This window comes from Schistocerca serialis, chromosome 3 (assembly GCF_023864345.2).
Source record: "Schistocerca serialis cubense isolate TAMUIC-IGC-003099 chromosome 3, iqSchSeri2.2, whole genome shotgun sequence".
Taxonomy (NCBI): Eukaryota; Metazoa; Arthropoda; class Insecta; order Orthoptera; family Acrididae; genus Schistocerca; species Schistocerca serialis.
Genome location: NC_064640.1, coordinates 75268445 through 75286612, shown reverse-complemented (window position 1 = coordinate 75286612; position 18168 = coordinate 75268445). Strand labels below are relative to the sequence as shown.

Here is an 18168-nt window from a genome sequence, read left to right as displayed (position 1 = left end):
GCTGATATGAAACTTCCTGGCAGATTAAAACTGTGTGCCCGACCGAGACTCGAACTCGGGACCTTTGCCTTTCGCGGGCAGGTGCTCTACCATCTGAGCTACCGAGGCACGACTCACGCCCGGTACTCACAGCTTTACTTCTGCCAGTATCTCGTCTCTTGCCTTCCAAACTTTACAGAAGCTCTCCTGCGAAGCTTGCAGAACTAGCACTCCTGAAAGAAAGGATATAGCGGAGACATGGCTTAGCCACAGCCTGGGGGATGTTTCCAGAATGAGATTTTCACTCTGCAGCGGAGTGTGCGCTGATATGAAACTTCCTGGCAGATTAAAACTGTGTGCCCGACCGAGACTCGAACTCGGGACCTTTGCCTTTCGCGGGCAAGTGCTCTACCATCTGAGCTACCGAAGCACGACTCCGCTGCAGAGTGAAAATCTCATTCTGGAAACATCCCCCAGGCTGTGGCTAAGCCATGTCTCCGCTATATCCTTTCTTTCAGGAGTGCTAGTTCTGCAAGGTTCGCAGGAGAGCTTCTGTAAAGTTTGGAAGGCAGGAGACGAGATACTGGCAGAAGTAAAGCTGTGAGTACCGGGCGTGAGTCGTGCTTCGGTAGCTCAGATGGTAGAGCACCTGCCCGCGAAAGGCAAAGGTCCCGAGTTCGAGTCTCGGTCGGGCACACAGTTTTAATCTGCCAGGAAGTTTCATATCAGCGCACACTCCACTGCAGAGTGAAAATCTCATTCTGGAAACATCCCCTAGGCTGTGGCTAAGCCATGTCTCCGCTATATCCTTTCTTTCAGGAGTGCTAGTTCTGCAAGGTTCGCAGGAGAGCTTCTGTAAAGTTTGGAAGGCAGGAGACGAGATACTGGCAGAAGTAAAGCTGTGAGTACCGGGCGTGAGTCGTGCTTCGGTAGCTCAGATGGTAGAGCACCTGCCTGCGAAAGGCAAAGGTCCCGAGTTCGAGTCTCGGTCGGGCACACAGTTTTAATCTGCCAGGAAGTTTCATATCAGCGCACACTCTGCTGCAGAGTGAAAATCTCATTCTGGAAACATCCCCCAGGCTGTGGCTAAGCCATGTCTCCGCTATATCCTTTCTTTCAGGAGTGCTAGTTCTGCAAGGTTCGCAGGAGAGCTTCTGTAAAGTTTGGAAGGCAGGAGACGAGATACTGGCAGAAGTAAAGCTGTGAGTACCGGGCGTGAGTCGTGCTTCGGTAGCTCAGATGGTAGAGCACCTGCCCGCGAAAGGCAAAGGTCCCGAGTTCGAGTCTCGGTCGGGCACACAGTTTTAATCTGCCAGGAAGTTTCATATCAGCGCACACTCCGCTGCAGAGTGAAAATCTCATTCTGGAAACATCCCCCAGGCTGTGGCTAAGCCATGTCTCCGCTATATCCTTTCTTTCAGGAGTGCTAGTTCTGCAAGGTTCGCAGGAGAGCTTCTGTAAAGTTTGGAAGGCAGGAGACGAGATACTGGCAGAAGTAAAGCTGTGAGTACCGGGCATGAGTCGTGCTTCGGTAGCTCAGATGGTAGAGCACCTGCCCGCGAAAGGCAAAGGTCCCGAGTTCGAGTCTCGGTCGGGCACACAGTTTTAATCTGCCAGGAAGTTTCAGCTTTGTATACTGCTTGCGGTTAAATAAATATGTAGCCAGCAATTGCAGGGATGCAGCATTTACGTTGTATGACTCAAGTTTACTTAAAAGTAACTCATGGTTTACCGAGTCAAAGGCTTTAGTGAGGTCTAGAAATATGCCAGCTGTTTGCATTCCTTGATCAAGGGCACCATATGTTTTGTGAAGAAATTCCGTAATGGCTGTGATAGTACTATGATCCTTTCGGAATCCATGTTGTGTGTCAGCTAGGAACTTATTTTTCAAGAAATAGTCACTAAGTTGTGTCAGCAGCACAACTTCAAATACTTTGCTGAAGACAGGTATTAATGATATGGGCCTGAAACGTGAAACCTCTTCCTTGGATCCTTTTTTATGCACTGGTTGTACTGTGCTCCATTTCAATACATTTGGAAATATATGTTCTCTAATACTGCAGTTTACCAGGTGGGTGATTATTTTAACTAATTCCTTATTACATTTTTTAATCACAATACTACTCAAACCACCCCATCCAGATGAGTACTTATTCTTTAGGTTATTTATTATCCTGCCTATTTCTTTTTCACTTACTTGTTTGAATTCAAAAGGTGGCTCTTCAAAGGGGCAGAGCTTTACCTCACTACTCACAGTTGTGTTATTAACTGGACTAACAGCTACAGATATAAAGCATTTATTGAAAACATTGCAGACTTTATTAGGATCTTTAATTGTGTTTCCTTCATGTCTTATATTTACAATTTCAGTTTCTGGCTTCGGTGTGGCTTTGCAGAATGAGGTCTTGGCTATATTGTCTGACTGAGCTATTTCACTGCTGTATATCTGTTTTCTTAGATTTGAAAGGTCTTTCTTAAAGATTTTCTTGGCTTCATTGTGCTTGGCCTTAAAAACCTGCAGGTTTGTTGACTTGTGTAACACATCCAGGTCCTGGATGTTTTGCCTGAGTTTTATCATATTTGCTGGAAGTATCAGTCTGTTGGTTTTTGCACTTTGGTTATGGGTGAACACTCTTTGTATTTTTTTAACAGGGCAGCATCTGTCAAAGTGTCTTAGCATAGTATCACAGAATTTGGCCCATTTATTTTCAGATCCTTCAGTCTGGTAAACCAGATCCCAGTCCTCTATAGCTAATTTATTTCTTAGGGCAAGGATGTTACCCTCTTTTAGGATTCTTTTATTTGCGGTAACTTTCGTCATTTTTGGGATGCTTGTGTTTACATACTCTACAAGCTGGCATTTGTGGTGAGAGTAGTAAAAATCCATATTCCAGCACCTAACACTGTCTTTAATATGTTTACATAGTATAACGTAATCAATTCTGCTAGATGTGGACTTTGTTACCCTGGTATCACTATTTACTACATTTACGAGATTATATGGGTTAAGAGTATCTATTAACCTCATATTACACAAACTGGAAGATTTTGCCTCAATATTCAGATCACCAAGTATAGTTAGGTCACTGGGACCACAACGTCCCACTACTCTACTAAATATGTCTATGAAGCTAACTACATCAGCCTTTGGTGGATGATAAATCCCAATAACTTTATGTTTTCTCATAACCTCTCTACACTCTTTGGTGTGGACTTCGATGCCTGTCACTTCAATCAAGCCTTCTTTGTTGTACTGGTCTAGATAGTTTAATTTCTTGTACTCAAGATTCTCACTAATGTAAACTGCCACACCACCACTCTTATGTTGCTGTCTACAAGAACTATTTGCTACGGAGTAGCCCTCTAGTTTACAGTAAATAATTTCATCAGATTTTAATCCATGCTCAGTTAGCACTACTATATGAGGTGACTGTTCATTTACAAAAACCTGTAATATATTAAGCTTATTTCTAAGGTACTGTATGTTTAGGTGCATGAGCCTTAGTGGTATTTTTAACTGGTCACTCTGATTATCTTCCTTTAAAATGCACTGAGTTGGTTCACTAACAGTTGGCTTTAAATGTAATAGTTCCCCTTCCTGTAATATACTAAGCACTTCACTTGCTCCCTATGCTTCTGGTACTATGCAGTGATTTTTTTCAGTTTGTGTCTTCAAACCTGGATCGTATCTTTGTCTGGTGTTTATATTCCTCTCACTATTGTCACACTGGTATATAAGCTGGACAGTTTTACTTACATCTTTTTCCATGTTTTCTTTCTGCTTACTCGGTACCATAAAAAATCCTCACTTAGTGTAGCAGGTCTCCTAGTCCTCAGGCATCTGTCTTGATTGGAAGCTGCTTCTGCTGTTGATCTCCCAGGCCTCAGGTACCTCTTCTGTGTGGTTGCTGTTGCTGGTGGCTACTGTGCTCCCCGACTTGGTGACTGCCCTTCTTTGTTAGCTGCTGTGGCTAATGACCTTTGTATATTTTCCTCACATGCATTTTCATTGCCTTGAGGTAGTATTATGGGGTCTGCTGTTCTGAATGCTGTTGCTGATGATGACAGCTCTGCTGATGATTGTGGTGATTCTGCTGCTATTGGTTTATCTGACACTGCTGCTGAGAATATCTGAGCCTTTGCTGCTGCTACTGGTGTTTGTTGTAGCTCTACTGCAGATAATGATGGTTCCACTGTTACAGACAACTCTTGTTTTGGCGGAATTGGGATTGGAAACACTTCCATTACAGATGACTCATTAATAAATTTAAGTATTTCGGCACTAATAATCTTTTTCCCTTTTACGTTCATGTGGAGACCATGTCTTGTGAAGTGCTCTCTGTGAACACTGTTTATCTCTACGAAGGTCGTATTCTGGAAACCTCGACACATTTTCTCAAATAGCCTGTTCGCTGTAACAATCTCGATGTTTACGCACGAGTTTTCCATCAGATCGTGTCTCCTGGGGATGTTAACAATGTAGAAATGCACCCGAGGCATCCTTTTGATTGCTTCCTTTAGGATTCTCGTTGCACGCCAAGTTTCATTACAGTAAACATCATTTGCGCCTCCTATTATGATGCAGCTGTTACCCGTCGTTAATATGTTGTCACTGTTTTTCAGAATTTCGCGTAATGGCGCGCCTGGTTTGATGATGCCTGTTACATTAAGGTCTGGGTGATTTCTTCTCATAATTTCCGTAACTCCTCTCCCATGACTATCTGCAAAAATATATGTCTGTTGCTTGTATCCTTGCTTATGCATAACGTGGTTGTTTACTTTTTTTTCTTTACGAATATTTACCTTGTGTTTTTCTCCGTTTAATCCACTTGTATATTTTTGTGTGGATAGTTTGTTCATATTTTTATCCATAGATGCACTATTAACACTTTCTTTTCTTGTGTTTAATTCACGACCTATCCATAACATTCTCTTCTAGGATATCTAAGTCGGCACAGAGTAAACCCTTTGGCAGACTTAACTCGTGCATGCCAAAATTATCTATGCTCGCCAGAATTACCATTAGTTTCCTGTACACATAGTATGCTTTAATGTACAAAACATTTATAGGTGAATATACATGAAATAACCTTACTTTTAAAGGAAGCTGTCAAACAGAAAATGGCTGTGTTGTCTATAATGTACTGATATAAGATTCTGATATAGTATCAGTACAATTTAAGAAACATACATATATAGTGAGCTTTAAGAAATGTGTTTAGCATTGTTGCTGCAACATAATATTTAGAAAGGATATGGTGACTTTTCTGATGCTTTCTTTTTCAAAAGTTATGCACTAAGTAACCATTTTGTATGACAGTGTGGCAACAGAAAGGGGTTATGGAAAGTAGAGCTCAGATGTATAGCATTTAGCTGTAACAGTACATGTAGTTGGGAATTATGGATTAAATGGATATACATAGCATTTAGTCGTAATGGTATGTGTAGTTGGGGATTATGGATTAAATGAAAATGCATGCAGATAAATGTGCCTAAGCCAACATGCTGAAAATAAATATAAAAGTGATAAAACTTTTGGCTACAGGAACAGTATTTTCTAACAAATTTGAAAATGATTTGAAAGAGGATATTCTAACATTTGAAGAGATATGATGTTTGGTTTATGGATGTTAGATGTAAGAAATTTTGCTTTCTATGTTTGCATAACGAAACAGATTGCCCCATAATCTCAATGTAGAAGAAGCCATGACATGCAAAAAGTGGCAGGTGTCCTTTCAAGAAAGATTACTGACTCTGAGGGAAATGATGAAAGTTCCAAGCAAAACTTCAAGGTTTCAAGGTCTAGCCAAAGAGCCTATGAGTTGATGAGTAGGCTATTTTTTTAAAAAAAAAAAAAAAAAAAAAAAAAAAAAATATTAACCAAAGCAAAGGAGAATAAATCCAGAACTACAGCTTCACCTGTGAAAAGGAAATATTTTTCAGACTCTGTGTGGAAACCACCACAGAAACTGATTCAAGAAATAGAGGAATGATATTGTGAGTTGTGTGAGGAATGTTGAATATAAAAAATGATCACTTGCAGGAAATGCATAATGTGGATTCATGGAAAGTGTGGAGAAAAGGAGTGTAAAAGTCATTTAGTAATTCCTGAAAATAGTGATGTTAGAACTAAAATATGGAAGTTTTGCTTAAAGTTAGACTAGTATACATCTTCAAGCTTAGGGAGAGGATGCTACAATTTATGCACCAACTGATACAAATTAGGAAACCAGAGTTCTAATTTGTACCACTTAGAAATGCTTAGAAAATTTAGAGCAGAATTCTCAGAATTTCCATCGTTTGAATCAGATACCAAGGACAACAACTTATAGTTGAGGATGGCAATGTTTAAATAATTTTGTAACTTAGTACTCAAAAGTGGTACAATTTAGGCAACTCTCCCCTAATACTTGGCTTGTTAGGTCAATACCCACACTTACTCAGGCTAGTTTTACCATACCTCTTGGTACTTTTTAATGCAGATTGGTCTTAAGTGCATATACCTGCAGTTTATTTGGTACCACCTTCAAAATTGCTGACTCTTGCAGTGATGTAGAACTTGCAGCAGTCATGCGCAGTTCAAACAATGTCACACTGAGTTTGATTTTATACTGCAAAAAATCAATTTTTGTGTGATGCTTACCCAGAAATTTAAGCCCTTTGCCAAGCAGTGTTATTCCTAGTTATGTCACATCATTCATACCCCACAGAATCTATAATGTGGAGATTCAGTTCTTCCTACCTAAGAGCTCCAGACCAACAATTATAAAATAAGCCCCTGTATCTACCAAAAATTGATGTTCCACTCCACTTACTGCGTCAAAAAAGCAGAATTCCATCTTTGGATGCATTTTTGCAGTATTCTGTGTTACTAGAAATGCCATCTCATGGTTGAGGCATTTCCTTTGTTGTTTAACAAACTCCTGTCATTACATTGTCTATCCTGTTTTCTACTTCGACACTCACACAGCTGGTGCCTACTTCCTCACAATTGTAACATTTGGATTGGCAGCATTGCTTCTTAATGTGACCTGCATGCCAACACCTATAACACTTTACCTCCAAGGAGAACACAGTTCAGTCATCTCATCCTTTGGTAAAAATGTCGATTTCCTCAAGCTTTGTGACAACACTGATACTATCAGCTAAATCATGTATGTTTTCTATTCTTACCTTTCTCAATATGTCAGCTGGAGGTCCCTACAAAAATACATTCAATGCTCTGTTTTCTCCCTCCTGCAGAATAACTGTCTGTTTCCATATGCTGCATCAGTTCATAGGTTTGCATGTTAATTTTTCTAATTCTATCTGAAAATGCTTCTGCTGATTTATTGCACTTTTGTAACTAACCATGTAGACCATTCCCAAAAAAACCTCACACTGTTCTGCTTGTGGTACTATTGGTAATGTATTTAGCTAGCTGTTCAAATGTCTATGCTTGTTTTCATCCTTTGTGATACATGGAACATGACTGCACAACACCTAACAGCTGCAAGCTAGTCACATACAAGCACATCTGATCTGACAAACGACCTAATTTAGTGGCAGCCTTCAAATAATTAATAAATCCTTGGTTGATTTCCCTGAAAATGGAGTCATTAAACTAGCTGCTACAGGATCTGATGAAGGGAGAAATACATATGACAAGGTTTTTGCCTCTGCTGGTTTGGAATGTACACAGCCACTATTGTCTTGTTAAGTGTCTACCTGTTTGCATCACAGCATTACTTTCTAACAGTGTGGCTACTTGCCCCATCAAAAGCCGAACTGCTTCATGTATCACTGCTGCATGCACTTCTGGCATTTGTGTAGACTCCATTTGATAAATGTAAGAATTATGATGGGATGTGGGTGCAATTACACATCCAAAGACACTAGAAAACTAATCTTTATGCATTATTATGGCCCACTGAGATTTAGTACACTGCCATGTTTCATGGCTAACCCTTCTACAAGTATCACACACAACTGGCATTGCCTTTGTGCATGGAAATTCATCATACCCAGACAAATTACAATATTGGCATCTAACACGCCATACAAATGCACTTGAATTGTGGAAGGTCAGCAGGTTCCTGTGGCTTCATAAAAGTCACTTTCATACTGCAGTGAATATTCTATTTAATATTCATGGCTGAATACACAAAACAAATTCTAACCAAAGATGCACTCACCAACTCACAGAACTGGATTGATAGCACTGCCAGTCAAATGGTGAGTGGCAACAGGGCAATCCAATGGCCAATCGGAGTGCGTGGTGCAAAGTTTCTGTAGTTTAAAAATGATGCTTTGTTGACCTACACAACATTAGTAAGTTTGGTTCCTACTGGCATCAGCTATCCAGGGTTAAAATTTCATGACACAATTTTTCTCCACCCTGTATACTGTCTAATTCAAACAGGCATTGTACAATCATCACTATGCACTAAACATGATGGGAGATCCATGACAGTTGAAACAAGCTGAGTCAACAAGCTGCCTTCAACAGACTGCTGCCTTCACTAAGTCTGAATTGCTGCTGGCTTGGTGTCTTTCCACCAATGGGTCTTCCACTAGGTAACTCATCTGCTGCTGTTCACCTACTTGTGTACTGAGCCTGGGCCATAAAGCTGCTCAACTGTCACTGTCTGAATGGATTAAAACTGTCACTATTCACCACTCTGTACAGGCACATGCCACTGCCACTGTACATGCTGGGGGCTGTAGGTCAGCCATCTTGTGTAAGAACCTCTGATACTTTGCTGACTGCACCTATCTGCTGGTAACTGCAATACCTGAGAGAACATGCCATGCACTATCTGTACAAAGAGCAGCTGCTGACACCTGCATACCAGGGCCACTGCTCCTGCAGTGTCTTCACAGCTTTAGTTGTTGTGGAATAAAGGGAAAAGGGATTATTCAGTAGTACTATTTACATGTTTCACTACCTCCTGACAGCGGCCAACACATGACTGCAGCCATACCCTGTGTGGTAAACAGTAGACATTCTGACCTATCACTGCCAGCCACTCCACCCACCTTCACAGCCATGCACCCCTAACAGCTACATTATGTACCTTCTGTAACCATTTACAGAGTGACCTAGGAAGAATGGTTAATATTCAGGGATATGACAGAAACAATCATTCTAAGCGAAATAGTCTAGTAAACATGGGCTCTAAAATCAATACCTTAAGAGCTATGTGTGAGCTTTGCTAATGTGAAACACACATCTTCTACTGAATCAGTGCTTATAGTCCTCAAGGCATGCACTTTAGAGCTGATGTTTAATGGACATTTTTTACTTGTTTTGGTCCATACAACCTCTCAAAATGAAAAAAGCAAAGAGCTCGCCGTAGAAGAGTTTTGTTTCATAGTAATTAAGACGAAGAACTGGTATAGCTATTAATGTACACATTTTAGACCACATGTTTATGCTTCAAATGATCATTCCTGTCATATCCCTGAATACTGACCATTCCATCTGGGATACCCTGTGTTCTTGATTGGACTGGAACTTTCAAGGTAAGCTCTTTGACTGTCAGCAGTGATTCTAAAACCTGTAATTAGAGCTTGTGACTACCTTTATCTTCTAGCTGTGGGGTCACTTCTCAATTCTTTGTATATGGAATGATTCAGAAAATCACTCATTTTGAATTCATACACTGTACTGTCCATGATTACTGTGAGATTTCTGTTGTATTCCTGTAAAATAAAAACCTCTTTACTGTTCCTGTAGCTAATTAGGGCAACTCTTTTTTCATTTCAGGTTGAGACAGTTTCTGGAGTGACACTGTGAATGATTGTATGATGTCTTTTGTATGAATACACTTGCAACCAATTTGGTCTTCCCTCTTCCATGTAATGTGAATTTGACTCATTACATTTTTGTGTCAAACAAAATGATACACAACAGTATGCTAAGTGAGAAAATAATGGCTGTCCACATTATAACCAACAACATACCACCTGTAAAGCACCTGGTCAAAAAGCTGTAGTCTGGAAGATCTGTGTTGGTCTAGTGCCTAGCAATCTACGTACCTTTTAGGTTCTGCATCTTCAAAGTGCAACCACATCATCGGCGTCTATAAATCATGTCTGATCTTACCTACAGGACAGCTAACAGCACATTTTCCGCCAGCATATGAATTCTGAGAATGATTTTGCTACAAAAAATAATACTCTGAGAAAGTTGTTACACTCATAAATAAATCATGAAGAAATCTAGTGTAAGCTTAATATATTGAAACTTCAAGTGATGCCCTTGCAGAATGATATCTGACAGGATTTTACTTCTCTCCTAACTGTTAGAACTCATAACTTCATCAGGTCCTAATTTTCCTCTGGCTTTAAACATCACCTTGGACTCATCTATCTCTTTGGAAAAAGAAGTCTCTGCTGCTGCAAAATAAGCAGTATTTTTGCTTAAGACACAGTTCCTTTCTATCTGCCAGCCTTTGAACTTTCTAAGCACCACAACTTCACCTGCACCCCAATGACGTGCATTATCTCAGGCACCACTGTCCCAGTCGGTGACAATGCTGGAGCCCACTCACTCCTGGTACTCATGAATTTTGTTGATCAACTGAATTAAAACTATTCATCTCATGATTCAGTACTCAGATCATGTTGCTGTATTCATCAAAATTATTACAGTACAAATCTCTATACAACTAGATATGCTTATACTTGCTCCATTCTTTCTTTCGTTATTTTAATGTACCCCACCATGGGTAAGAAGTACAGTGAGTGTGGATATTGGGCACACATAACACTACCATGTCTGAGAGTGGTGTACCATTGAATAAAAAAACTGTTAGGCAGCACATATGTAGTCACCTAGCAGATAATCTGTGTTGGCATATTCCCCACAGTGTGAGACAACTGGTTTCTTTTCTTTGGCATGATCACAATAAATTTACAATTTTTTGACACTTAACTGATTCACTCAATGCATAGGCAAGTTTTCACATTTGAAGATAATACTTGCTTTTCTAAAATAAAGGCTTAATCACACTGGTAGTGCAATGCACTGCTTATGCAGCTTCTGAAACATCTAAGCTAAGATAAGAGAGCAACAGGTAGTTGTTCTCCTGTTCCTTTGTCTGTTTTGTTTACACTGTACCACATAGTTCATTGTTTAGCCAGCACAAAAACCTGTCATCTAATAATGTAAATATATTTGTCCATCTGCATTATGCTACAGCCAACCAGTACCTTCAGTATGAAAACGCAACATTTATTCACTCTTGAACTAAGTCATAATGAAAGTTCTTATACTTTTCTGGCAATCCATTGTCATCTCATAGAATCGAGTGTAATACCAGTAGTTTGCATATTCCCAACACAATATTTTTACTTCATAACTTGGTGTTTTCATCAGGTGTTTCCTAAGACAGGTCACTTTTCTGACGAATTGTTTATGCCTGGGAGGTGCCTGGTGTTCACTATGCCATCCTCACAAATTGTGGCTCTTTCTTGTGGTGGTCTCCATCTCCAGGCATTCCTTCTTCTGCCAGTGCCCATTATGGGTGCCTTGATGCTGTAGACATTCTTCATGCTGTTTGCAACCACTGCAACTTTCACTTGTGGCCATGTCATCTTGCTGGCATTTTGAATTCTGTGTACGCCTGTAAGGTGTGCTACCAGTGGCATCGGGCTGCTGTTGGCATTGCATATTATGTCTGTGCATGCTGCAGCAATCTCTTGTGGTGCTAGCAGCCTTCTGGTGTTCCTTATTATGTCTACTCCCAGGTTATGGGGTGCCCAAAGTTTCATATGGTTGATGTTGTTCTTTGTCTTGTTTGTGACCAGTGAGACTGTCTCCCAAGGAGGTAGTTATTGCCTGGTGCTTTGTATGAGGTCTGGTCATGTTAATTATATTACGGTTCATTACCAGAGAAGGGAACTTCTTTCTGGGGTTACTGTAATAGTTCAAAAGCTCTAAAACAAAATGATTGTACCGCATTGCTGGCTTGGAGGCCACATCCAGGGAAGTTCGGCCACCAAGTGTGAGTCTTATTTCAGTTGACGCCACATTGGGCAACTCGTGTGCCAGTGATGAGGATGAAATGATGATGAAGGCAACACAACACCCAGTCCACGAGCAGAGATAATCTCCAACCTGGCCGGGAATTGAACCTGGGCCCACTGCATGGGAGGCAAGCATGTTGCCATTCAGCTAAGCAGGCGAACTCCAAAGCTGTATTCCACACCATACTAAGTTAGTATTTTGTTGATCAGGTTCCCCACCATCTTGATTTCAGTAGATTCATTGATTACACTATTTCAGAATCTAAGGGTTAAAGCCAGGATCCCGGTTTTGTCACAATTTAAGGTGCTTTTAAGTTCCAAGCTATGTTCTGTTATTGATGATATAGTGGTCTGCCATAGCATGATGCATCTTTCGCTCTTTGGTGTTCCTTACATCTTATGTCCACTGTTCTGGTGATTTGACCAATGTAAGACATACCAAATTCACAAGTTATATGGTAAACACCAGGTTTTCTTAACTCTCAGTCATTCTAGACTGTTCCACAAGGGCCCTGATATTGCTGGATGGGCAGAACTCACTTTTGATTTTGTGTGTCTTCAGGATTTTGCTGACCTTAGCAGAGATTGGCCCTGCATATGGTAGAAAGGCATCCTTCATGGTCTTTTCTAGTTGTTACTCTTCCATTGTACCAGGTCTGGCAGGATGGAATGCTTTGTGGATGTCCCTGGTTCAATATCCATTGTTCGTGAACATTTTTAGATGTTCTAACTCTGTTTTCAAACTGTCTTGGCCAGAGATTTTCTTGGCTTGATGTACAAGTGTTTTGAGCACCAAAGTCTTCTGTGCTGCAAGACAGAAGCTGTCAGCCTGTAGTTATAAGCTGACGTGTTGATCTACACGCACTGTGGCCAAATGTGCCATGTGGCTTATACTACGGCATTCAGGAATGGGAGTTGAACACCATTCTCTAGTTCCATGATGATCCTAATCTTGGGAGTTCTTTAGTTCATATGGTCCAGGAACTCATCCAGTCTTTTCTGTCTGTGTGGTCAGATGAAAAATATTTCATCAACATATCTGAATAGACATGTTGACAGATAGGCAGCAGTTGTAAGGGTATCATCTTCAGATTTCCCCATAAACAGATTTGTCACTGCTGAGATAAGAGGCTACCCATCACTGCACATACAGTCTGCTCATAGAACTGGCTTCCACATAGGAAGTAAGTAAATGTTAAAATATTCTTAAAGAAACTCAGAAGAGCTCCATCAACTCTCTCACAGATCAAATTGAATGCATCCTGAAGTGGTACCGTGGTGAATAGAGAAACAATGTCAAAGATGACCATGATGTCTGAGCTCAAGAGTCATGTGTTTATGAGGCATTCAAGAAGTCTGAGTGTAGCAGATGTGATGGACATACTTTCCCGCATATGATGCTAACATCTTATTAAGGCACATGACTGTAGGGTAGGTAGCTGCTTCAATATTGCTCATGATTGGACAAAGTGGTACACCCTCTTTACAGATCTTGGGTAATCCATATAGTCTGGGTAGTGCTGGAGCCTTAGCTTTCAGTTGCTTGACAACTTTCTCAGGCCATCCTGTTCCTTAAGAATGGCCTTGGTTTTTCTGTTCACTCTATTGGTGGTGTCCTTCTCTAGTGGACTGTAAGCAGGCTGCTATAAAAGTTGACAGATCTTTTGGTCATAGTTGGTCTTCTGCAATATTATCAATAGCAGAAAATTGTCTGATAAAACCAGGAGCTCAGCTCAAGCTTCCAGATTCTGGGATTGTGTCATCAATGAATCTGTTGAAATCAAGATGGCAGAGCACCTGCTCAGCCTGAAAGCAGCATGTTAGCTCAGTACCACATGGAATCTAGATTTGGAAATATTACAGAAACACCAGAAAAAAACATGATACCAGCTCAGTATGACACGGAATCCAGCTTTTGGACTACTACAGAAACATTGGAAATAAGTTCACTTTCTGGTAATGAACTTCAGACAGCGAAGTGTCTAATTGATGGGTTCAGACCTCATACAGAGCAGAAGGTGGCAACTACCTCCTCAGGAGACAGATAGGGAAAAACAAGATAGCTGGAAACATCAACCACTTGAAGCCTCAGGCACCACACGACCTGGGAGCAGACATAATAGGGAACAGCAGACAGTGAATACTGCAGCATGCACAGATATAATACGCAACTCCAATAGCTGCCTGATGCCACATGTTGTGTCTTTCATATGTGCATACTGAATTCAAAGTGCCAGGAGGATGAAAGTTTTGATTCTCATAATGTGATTGTTTATCACACTTATCATACTGGTGAAGTAGTGATAATGACTTTGGTAGATTATATTATTATTCTGATAAGACGTTGACTCTACACACTTGTAGGAGACTTAGGGCAGTGTTTTCATTTTGTTTGACTGACGTGGTGTATGTGAAAATATCTCTGTACCTGGTGATTGTTCTGTTTGTTATCATCAATAGAGGTGACCTTGAACCACAAAAGAGCCCCATAGTATAAACAAAACACATTGATCTTGCCAAAGTCCAAGAAGTGATTCTTCTTGGAGTTGAAGCTCTCTGGTTTGCCCTGGGACAGTCACATTGTGTGTCTATGTGACTCAGTAGCTGTGTGTGGCTCGACTGTGTGATTGTGCAACATAGGGCAGCAAAGACATAAGGCCCACCACAGGTAGCCCACTGTGCCTGCCCACTGCTCCCTAGCTTTGCTAGGTATGGCAGGTATATTTATATAGACTGGATATGGCTGATAATATTAATAAAGCTGAGAGTGGTATATAACTGTGACCACATCCAGTCATGCTGCAGTCTGGCTCTGGCTGCTGCAAAGGCAACTGCATTGAACACAGCTACTGAGCTATGGCCTGCTATGGGTGCATTACTGTGCTACTGTATTCAACAGTATTCTGAACATTGAAGCTAATGGTGGTGCTCAACTAGGTGTGGCAAAGAATAAACTGAAAGGAGTTGCCTCTAGAAAGTTGCCACTAGAGAAAGTAGTGAGGTCATGAACAGCAAAAAGAACATCTACAGCATTACAATAGAGCTAGGAACATGCCTGGCAGATGCTGACCTAATATGGAGCAGCATGGGATGGCCACCACTGGAGAAGAGAGTCAGAACAGGCATAGATGGAACAGGGAACTCCTGGAGAAATACACCACTGCAAGAAACAGCCACAGGAGGTGTGGACAGCATCGTGAACACCAGGCACTGCCCAGGCATGAATATGGGATCCAGTCAACATTGTGACCAGTCTCAGGAAACACCTCATGAAGACACCAAGTTATGACATTGAAATGTTATGTTGGGAAGATGGAGAACACCAGCAGTACATCCAATTATATGAGTCAAAATGGTTTAAGGAACACTCCACAAATATGAGGCTATCTGTGTGCTTCTGGCCTCAGTCCTGTTGAACTGATCTGGAATACTTTCAAGTGAGATATGCGCAACTTGGACACAGTTCTCACCAATCTCTATGAATAATGGGGGACAGTTGAGCAATTATGGATTAGGCCATTTGCTTAACACTGTCAATGTCTCATGGATTACGTGACACAATGCATCATTGTTGTCAAAATTCAACAGATATATTACACTCTTTGAAAACAGTTTGAAAGCATTCTTTGTCACTGATTTAAATGTATTTGGGTTTGCATGCTTGAGATACACAATCAGAATTCACATTTCGTCATCAGAGATGAAAAACAAATTAAAATTTGGAGTGTTTGGTAGATGATTAAGAAGAGACAGCACAAGTCTTCAGGGACCCCATAGTTAATATGTTTCTAGGTCCCATGTACCATGGATTCACATGTTGCTACCAGAGTGTTAAACAACCAAGTAAATTAAAAAAATTCACAACAGATAAATCATATTTTACACATTATCACAATGGACTGATAATTATGTATCTCATATAGTTCAGTGTTATTCACATAATAGCTTAAATGTAAATAAGAGAAATTACAGATACATACTTCTTTCCATGAGATGAAATGTACAGATTTATGAACCACTCCAGTGAAAACTGGTACATGTATTCAATATTTGGAAGATCACAAATGCAATAGTAAAGGAGAGCTGCATGATGAGCAACAGGTTGGTAACTCTGCCTGAAATTATCAATTCTTTTCTGAGTCTCCTTAGCTGCTATTTGTTTCACTGTAATTTCTTCAGACAGCACCTGGAACAACATCATACAAAATGATGAGGCATGAAATCAATGGCCTCTAGAGCAATAAACACTAAAAATAAAGTACAAATCGAGTACTCGCTAAAATTTTTTTATTTCAAAATCGTAGTGTATTACAGGTCATGAGGCTTACTCACACACATTATCTCACACAAATAAAATTATACATTAATAGGCAGAAGCAGCCACCAGATGCTACATCTGTGGAAAAAAATAGCATCTGCTTAGAATGAATCCACTACTCTCTAATCTCTCTTTTCTACTTCTGTTTTTATCACTAATACTTCAAGCAAAACATTTATGTGACTTTACACAGACTGCACATACTAGCAAAGTCAAGATCTGCTTCATATAAACATTATAGTTATATGGAATTTATATCTTTCAGTTGAAATACACACAATACACAGAATAATTTCCTAGGTACAGCTGAGTATATATGAGACACTTGCCACAACTAACAAAAGAAGCTATGGAAGTGAGACAGACTAGAGCCTACCGGGTGTTGTTACATCACAGTCATCTGCCTGCTAGTACAATTAGAACTGCTGCTGTGATGTCAGGTAGTTACCATATCATTGGGCAGCCAAGGGACTGGAGCTGGAATACCAATGCTGCAGCAGGAAGGCAGATCCACTGCAACATTTGTTACCTCATTACTTCACATCCAAGCCATGGTTTTGTTGTGGCTTACATGATAGAAACTGATGTAACAAAACAAGGCCAGGCCAAGTCCATATAAATTATCATATTTTTTTAGTCAAAGGTAGCACAGTCTGTCAGCTACCAGTACTGAGTGGGGACCTATGAGGGACTATGAGCCTACAAGTCTACATAGATCTATCAGTCGTTATCTCTGGACTCTGCCACTGCTAGCTGCGGCCCTTCTACTGACACCAAGTACAATGCTGTCAACTTACCACCCTCCGTCTGGTGGGCCATCTGGGAGAATAATTCAGCTGCTACCAGCTCTTACCCTGATGGTTCACAGCTCAAGCCCTGACTGTTCATCCATTCAGTGGCCATCCCCTAAGCAGGCAGACTCCTTGCTGCCTGGCTCTGCTTGTGTGGGCAGTCACCACTGCTGCTGTGAGCCATCTCATTCACCCTAGGTTCATCACATGATACTGCACATGCTACATCATGCACTGCTGGCCAGTCACTAGTCCGCATTACATGCCACCTCTCACTGCTGCAGTCATTGTCATGGCAGAATTGGTGCCATTGTTACCTCCATCTGCATGGCACTGCAAGCTGTCAAGCTGACAGCTGACAGCAGCCTCTACTTGCAGACTATACACAACTTACACACTTGGGATGCCAACCCTCTGAGTATCATCATGATGGTTGTAGTTGATTAAGCATAAGCAGATGCTTTAACACAGATGTTTGTATGACAACATGTTGAACAGTTACCAGATATCCACTCATCACGCCATTGCTACCACATCTAGGGTAGTGGACCATTGGCATCCTAACATCGCCCAAGCCACTCGCATTACCCAACATGGGGGTCTACCACTGCAGTCTCTGTCTACATTTTGATGGCAAAAGAAATTTGCCGGCCACCATCCCTGGGGAAGATGGCTTTACCATTACTGGGAGTGCAATGTTTTTGTGCTTTTGTTTGATTGCAAGGGTCATGGTGAGCCAATGGGTTTCGGTCTAGTGTTTCTTTCCACTATAGGGAAAGTACAGGGTGTTTCAAAAATGACCGGTATATTTGAAACAGCAATAAAAACTAAACGAGCAGCGATAGAAATACACCGTTTGTTGCAATATGCTTGGGACAACAGTACATTTTCAGGCAGACAAACTTTCGAAATTACAGTAGTTACAATTTTCAACAACAGATGGCGCTGCGATCTGGGAAACTCTATAGTACGATATTTTCCACATATCCACCATGCGTAGCAATAATATGGCGTAGTATCTGAATGAAATTACCCGAAACCTTTGACAACGTGTCTGGCGGAATGGCT

At 40.8% G+C, this 18168-nt stretch overlaps 1 protein-coding gene across 1 annotated transcript in view; it reads right to left on the bottom strand.

Annotated features, from left to right (window-relative positions):
* Window positions 1-18168, bottom strand: part of LOC126470685 (dynein axonemal heavy chain 7-like) — a 762325-nt gene that overhangs the window by 201855 nt on the left and 542302 nt on the right. Inside the window, exon 23 of the mRNA XM_050098686.1 lies at window positions 15972-16177. Coding sequence (XP_049954643.1) covers window positions 15972-16177 — 206 coding nt within the window. The remainder of the gene's footprint in view (window positions 1-15971; window positions 16178-18168) is intronic.